The following is a 7,586-nucleotide window of genomic DNA, read 5'->3' on the forward strand; positions in this document are numbered from 1 at the left end:
CGGGGGGGGGGGGGGGGGGGGGGGGGGGGGGGGGGGGGGGTGGTATTGATCCAACTGTTCACAAGAAAGTGAAAAAGTATATTTCCCAATTTAAACTAAACTTCCCCAGTAAATTTTCTTTATGACATCAACTTGAATAATAATTACTGAGAGTAGTTTACTGTTTGTTCTTTGAATGAGAGATCAGACTGGGATCAAAATATTTTAAGAATTCTGTGGTTTGGAGTCAGTGTTCAGGTATTTCATTTCATCATTTCATCAATGCTGTTTTTCAGTCACCTTGCACCTACATGTACGTTCCTTCTACTGTAAACTGAATCACCGTGAGACAGGCCAAAAAGAGGGGAAAAAAGCACACCTGCACCTTTTTCCTGGGTAAATAAAGGTGAAAAATAACTAAGACCGCATCGCTGACGTTGTGATTTTTTCCTGTCTTTGCTCTTTCGACCAGAGGGGAAGAGTAAAAAGGAGAAGGGTGCACCTATCCAAAGGAGCACAGAGACTGGCATGGCAGTAGAGCTGACCAGGAACATGAGCCGCCAGCCCAGCAGAGAGTCCAACAATGGCAGCATGAACAGCTGCAACTCTGAGGGGAAGTCAGTAAACCACATAATTCCTGTTTTAATCACTTTCCATCAACCATCTACACACTCTACATCTCCCTCCGATATTATCTTTTTTTCTCTTTTGAAGGAGAATGCCAAATGATAGTTCATTTATTTATTTCTATGTCTACTTTACATTTCCACCTATGTTTTTTGCTGCAATGTTAATATAATATCTTTATTGTTGGTTTCAAATGTTAAAGCTACTGTAGGTTTATAAAATGATGTGGATATGACATTAAAGTTTGTATGCCAACATGTTCCGTTTCTGCATGCAAGTGACTGACAGTAAACAGAGTGTAATATAATGACCACACTCAACTTGGGCTCAGTCAGGCAGTGATAAAACACTACCGTTGACTGAATCAAATTAAGGTCTGGTGTTTTCTGTGATGGATTATCGCGCTTGGGCAGTTTTCAAGATGTTTTTCATGCTGTAAATAATTACAGGCAGCAAATGGGTTTTCCTGACAGGATCAAAATGAGTTCTGAAGTCTCAAAGTATGCTGACTGTGTTCAGACACCAACAAGAGTAATGTAGGAGAGAGGCGACCACTGATCCTTAAAAGAATCACCTCTGTCTTTATGTTGATTTTGGTGATACTTGTTGTAATTAATTCATGTATATGTGTTTTCTGTGTTAGTTTGATCTTCTCTGGAGTGAATCTGGGTGCCAGCAGTCAGTTCAGTGACTTTCTGGATGGCCTGGGACCGGCTCAGTTAGTGGGAAGGCAAACACTGGCTACTCCTGCCATAGGTAAGATACTAGTGATACTTAGGCCCCATCCACGCTACTGCATTTTCGTTTAAAACGGAGACCTTTTGCTGTGTTTGCACCTCCCATCCAGACTAAACCAGCGAAAACAAAGACAGAGAAACAGAGAAGTTTGAAAACGCTTTACACGTTTTAAAACTCCAGAGGGCAAAAACGGAGGACTTTAGAAACAATGACGCAGATGCTCACCTTTGGCTCTCTGATTGGGTCTTATGAGTTGACAGGGTATTTTTATTAAAATATTTTTTACACGCATGCCCAGTGTACGTGAACGGCCGCTAGATGTGCGTTTTCAGTCAGTTTAGTATAGACGGAGATCAACTCTGATACACAGCTGAAACGCTGGTGTGGATGGAGATCGTATTCGTTCAGTGTAGGTGGGGCCTTAGTAGTGGTAGTACACATCCAGTTTTTTTCTCAATTATTTCTAGCAGCTTGTGTGTCTTAACTTAACTAGACCCCGTCTGTAGTGAAGTGTGATATCACACACAAGATATTGTATTAGATTTGTTATATTGTGTACACAATGTAATATATTTTATGTATATGTAATTGTAAGAGTAATATGATAAAAACTACTATAACAGGGTACAATACAATTGAACAGTCGTTCCCAACCTGGGGTGCCCGAAGCTTTATCTGTTTTGAGGTTGTCAAAAAAACTTTGGTTTGCACATTTATTAAAAATCGTGATAACACACTAGATAATTTATAGGTACAAAAGTAGGCAGACTACTTAGTAGTAGGGCTGTAATGGTTTTGAAACAGAGACCAAAATCGCGACACAAAAGTCTGCTCATGTGTATGACCCACAAGCGTTGCCCATAAATCTGTGCAACCTTGCTATAGGGCATGCTGTGGAGACAGTGGCTGATCGTTAGCAACATCTAAAAAATCAGAATACGCTACCCCTGATATCTTAAATAAAGATGGCATAATATAGTATTTCAACATGCTCGTCATCTCCGTACAGTACACATGGAGTGAGTAGTGGTGCAAATTAAAATGATTCCGTAGTGGGAGCATTATTTGATAGGGGAAATTAGTGTATCAGAATACGCTACCCCTTAAATTATGTTATAATATAATCAAAAAACAGAAGATGTCATAATACTGTGAGTTTTAATTTTATGGGATTGGAAAAGGGAACACATAAGGTATAATTTTTTGATATGGCAGAGCGACTCGATAGACTATCGATTTGTGCTATGGTAGCATTTTTCGACAAGGCAGCGTAGATCGTCAGGACAACGGAAAACACGCCGGCTGACTCCGCCTCTTTCCCTCACTCTCTCCCTGTTAAATGTCTCTGCTGATTTTCTCCATCAGCAGTACGTTTCATAAAGTCGCCGTGTTTAATAAACTCGGTATTAAACAATACCAAGAAACAAAACACCAGGAGACTGTTGGTGGAGGCCAACCAAGAGCTGGCATTGATTTACACAGAGTCACAGAGGCGTCATTTGACTCAATTTGTTTGCTATTAGTAAGTAATTACATCATCTTTTGTGTGTGTGCATGTTTTGTCAGCTGTTGGGGGGGCCCCAGGATAAAAGGTTGGGAACCACTGCAATAGAAAATAATATGATAAGTAATAATGTGTAACTGTAGCTGTAACAATATAGTAATAATATCACATAGTATAATATAAAATGTAATTATATAGTATAATGTATTGTAGTACAGTATATAGTATACAGTATAATATAATAAGAATATAAGATTTAATATGAAGTGCTTAGCAAAACACGTTGCTCCCATCAGTATTACTAAAAGATGACATATGATTTAGGGCTGAGTGTGCAGTCACTACCACCTGGTGGTTTATTTTTTCTGACTCCACGTTCATGTCTTCATCGATCCATTCCACTTTTATTAAATCTTTTCGCTTTTTTGTGTTTCCCAGGTGACATCCAGATTGGTATGATGGAGAAAAAGGGTCAGCTGGAGGTGGAAGTCATCAGAGCACGAGGGCTTGTTCAGAAGCCAGGATCCAAATCTCTCCCTGGTGAGAACTTGACCGATATTGAGAAACCAAAGAGCAAGTAATCCCTCCCTTCCACTCAAGACATCAGTCGTATATCTCCAAATTTTTTTATGACGTACACTGCAACAAGCAGTCGATTAATTGATTCGTTGTCAACTATTATATTTATTGCCAACTACTTTGATAATCGATTAATCGTTTTTAAGAACAAAAGTCCAAATTCTCTGATTTCAGCTTCTTAAATGTGAATATTTCCTGGTTTCCTTGCTACTTCATGACAGTAAATTTTTGGGTTTTGGACAAAACAAGGCAAGTGAGGACGTCATCTGGGCTTTGGGAAATACTGATGGACATTTTCCCCATTTTCTGACATTTTACAGACCACCACAATAATTAATCAATTAATTTAGAATATGATCGACAGATTAACTGATAATGAAAATTAGTTTAGTTGCAGCCCTATTCCTCACTGATGGCTTTTTTATTGCCTTGTCTCTGCTCTCAGCTCCATATGTCAAGGTCTATCTGCTGAATAATGGAGCGTACGTAGCCAAAAAGAAAACCAAGATTGCACGGAAAACACTTGACCCTCTGTACCAGCAAGCACTGCTATTCGAGGAAAGCCCGCAGGGTAAAGTCTTACAGGTGAGATGAAGATATACTTGTTTTCATCACAAAGTTGTTTTTTTTCTAAATTCAACACCTGATAAAATGTGCAGGAGCAAGTAATTTGACAGAGAATTATTTTCCCTCAGGTGATTGTATGGGGGGACTACGGCCGCATGGACCATAAAAGCTTCATGGGAGTTGCACAAATTCTATTGGAGGAATTGGACTTATCAAGCACAGTCATTGGTTGGTATAAGTTGTTCCCACCGTCCTCCTTGGTGGATCCCACACTTGCCTCCCTAACGCGGCGGGCTTCCCAGTCGTCACTTGACAGTTCCTCCGGACCGCCCGGGGTCCGATCCTAGTGGACCAACAGCTCTACAGCGCTTAACGAGTAGCAAACTCATGAAACGTAATGTAGAGAGAAACAAGCAGGTGGCGGAAATGTAGAACAACAACAATCATAAACAGTCACAACGAGAAAGCTTTGTTGAGATCTGACAATCACTTCTGTCGCTGTTAATTTTGTCTGTTGTAGGGAGTGCTACATTTTAGTGTTTCATATTCATTCAAAGAAAAATCTCATTGTTTTTCTCTGTGAATGCTGAAGACGTAGGGCTGTCCACAGACAGCAAGAAGTAACTCTCGAGACGGGAGACAAAAAAGTGTCGGTGTCAGAGAATCAAATGAAGCAGGGTGGTTTTTAACTGAATCAACAATAGCAAAGAAATGTATGTAAGCATCGGAATGTATGGACTCGAGACAGAGGAAATCACCCTCCACAGCTGCAGGTGGGGCAGTCCTCTCTGCAGTGGCCTCCTCCAGAACCCCAACAGACTGCCAGCATTGCTGCCCCCAGGCAGGATGCTCCCGCATGGGTATTCAGTCTGGAAGCACAGGGCCTTCTTCTGGTGCCTAGACCTTGGAGCCGCATCACTGGTCCCTCTCTCTGTCAAAAAAATCCACTTTTCAATATGTTTACCATGGCTGCTCTGAAGCCGCACTGTTTTGGCTTGTTTGCTTTGTCGTTCATTTCTTTCCCTTTGTTACTACTGGCACAAAATGTCCTTACAGTCTGTAAAATGCTCATGATAATGTTGTCAGTCTGGTGTGTGCATGGAGAGAAAAAAACAAAACACAAGAGATAAAAAAGGATATTAAAACTACTAAATGTCTGCAGGAGAGGGACTGGTGGTGATGATGACACATCTTAGATTTTTACACTTGACAGTGAGATTAGCGTGCAGCGTTGTTTTCCTTGTTCCACCGCTGGCAAACGTCCAGGCCAGTTGTCTTTGTATAGATGTATATTAGGCCTCCCAGGAGGTTGACCAATAAATAAAATTTACGTCACTTTGAAATATCACAAGGGTACAACGTCACTGTAAAAAAACTAAACAAAAAAGAAAAACTTTGTTCACCTACCAAGAAGAAGATAGGACTGTCTAATTTTTCACATTTTTGGGGAGTGCATTCCCTCACCCGAGCACGTTTCAGGTTTTTATCCAACCCCCTAGTTTACATTCTTTTGAAATTTAAACACAAGCACAAGAGCTTGATTTTTTTACAACAAAAAGTTTAACTTTTTGAAAAAAACATGTAGTTAAAAAAAGAAAAAAAGCAACAATCCCGTCACTGGTTCCGTTCATTTCTTTGTCAAGATATTAGGAAACAGACAAACAAACAGAAAAAAAAGAATCACTCACAGTTTCCTTTGTGCATCTCTGTGAATGTGAAGGTAACCAATCAGACTGATCTGTCGGGACACCAACATCAATGCTCATTCTCTGTTCGCCCCGCAGGCTCCTCCCACCAGGAAAAAGGCGGGGCCAGCATGACTTTGGAATCTGTTCCGAGCTGCATGCACATTTTTGTAAAATGAAACAGATACAGAAAAAAAGATACTGAAATAGATACGTGTGTTAGTTCCACATACTGTAGGGCCGCTTGTATGTTGCATGCAGTTGTACAGTTTGCTCGTACTTGAATATTAAAGAGATAAAACCAAGAAACCGAAGCCATTCCCATTACGCAAAGACATCTGAACTCAACTGCAGTCTGTTCCACGTCTCTCAGTCCGGTGCTGAATGTCTCTCAAACTAAATCCCAAGATTACGTTGATGTCTTTCCTCGACCCTCTGAAAGATGTACTGTATTGTACAGTAGTACTGAGCAGACCTCACAGCCCCTCTTACTGTTATATCATAGTATACCTCCAAGGGGCTGAGATGTATGAATAAATATTTACAAATCAGATTCACTTATATGGAAATATGAATTATGTTTCAAAATAATCATTTCAGATTATGCTAACACATGAACTTTTAAGTTATATAAATAAAAATGCAGATGCACAGAGAGTCATAGACTGTAAATACTCAACTTTTTTCATTGGGTTCAGTGATATTTGCAAAGGGGCCAAGTCATAATGTAATAGGATGGATGAGGAGCAGTTAATACGTCATTAAGGGACCATGCAGTGGGACAATACAAGGCGATGGACTTGGGTCACAAACTGGCCTAGCTTAAAGACATGGCTGCAAAAACTACAGGTATACCACTACTCTAAAGGCTGTCGTCCGAACACTTTGTTCTTCAAACCCAGTGTCTGAACCCTGGCCATGTTCAGTCCCACTTCAGAAGAGTCGACATTTCGTTTCATCGTCCGGTGAAGCTGGTTTTCCTTCTTTTTTTTTCTTTGTCAGTATTAACAGGAAAAAAATTGCTGATTGTTTACAACTTCTGTGTTCCACTGAAACAAAAAGAAAATTAGAAAAAAGTAAAGCATTCACTGCAACATTTCTTGTTTGTATAACAGATGTGGCTCAAATGATGTGTATGTTTTATATTTAAAAAAAAAAGTTCATTTTTATTATTTACAAATAAAAAGAATGTGTGGAAGAAAACTGCTCTCATTTCAATGTCTCCCTCAAATCTCTAAAGTGAAATAATCACATTTTTTGTGTTTTCATTTTCATTATTCTCTAAGCCCGCAATTACCTTTGACATAATGTGAAAAAAATGGGACTTGCTGCCATGTTTGTGGGAATGTTTTGCTTAGTCCCATAAATGTCTTCATTCGGTTCTTCACTTGTATGTCTCAGCAGAGCAGCACCACAAACTGAGGAGGTAAATTCACAGAGCAGTTTGACTTAAGTCATAAGTGTTTCACTGGATAACTGGACATTTTAAATGTAAGGTACATTTAAGTCAGATATGTGATTAAGATGGATTTATATCAAAATTTCCTCTTTTCACATAGTGACAAATTACTTGCGAAAATAAATGGTCAATATTGGTCAAGGAAATTACCTGACAAGTACTTATTTATTCCTTTGAGGTCTTACATTGATGATAATTTGACATTTCTGAGAATACGCTTATTCGCTCTCTTGCCGAGAGTTTGATGAGACGATCGATACCACTTCCATGTCGGTGTGGTAAATATGAGGCTACACCCAGGAGACCTGTAGCTTGGGCGAAACAGCTAGCCTGGCTGTGTCCAGAGGTAAAAAAAAAAAAAATCTACCTACCAGCACCTCCAAAGCTCACAATGAACACGTTATGTAGAATAGCCGTATTTCTGCTAATGCTTTATGCCTCTAGCTTA

General features: G+C 39.7%; 1 protein-coding gene across 2 annotated transcripts in view; it reads left to right on the forward strand.

Moving 5' to 3' along the window:
• The window catches only part of LOC123969385 (regulating synaptic membrane exocytosis protein 1-like), an 87,239-nt gene extending 81,662 nt beyond the window's left edge, over window positions 1–5,577 (forward strand). For both annotated transcript variants that reach the window (XM_046046743.1, XM_046046742.1), the window contains 5 exons: window positions 452–596; window positions 1,250–1,362; window positions 3,287–3,388; window positions 3,873–4,012; window positions 4,123–5,577. In XM_046046743.1, coding sequence (XP_045902699.1) covers window positions 452–596; window positions 1,250–1,362; window positions 3,287–3,388; window positions 3,873–4,012; window positions 4,123–4,341 — 719 coding nt within the window. In that variant the 3' untranslated portion in view covers window positions 4,342–5,577. The remainder of the gene's footprint in view (window positions 1–451; window positions 597–1,249; window positions 1,363–3,286; window positions 3,389–3,872; window positions 4,013–4,122) is intronic.
• The last annotated feature ends 2,009 nt before the right edge of the window (window positions 5,578–7,586 follow it).

The sequence above is a fragment of the Micropterus dolomieu genome, linkage group LG04 (genome assembly GCF_021292245.1).
Source record: "Micropterus dolomieu isolate WLL.071019.BEF.003 ecotype Adirondacks linkage group LG04, ASM2129224v1, whole genome shotgun sequence".
Taxonomy (NCBI): Eukaryota; Metazoa; Chordata; class Actinopteri; order Centrarchiformes; family Centrarchidae; genus Micropterus; species Micropterus dolomieu.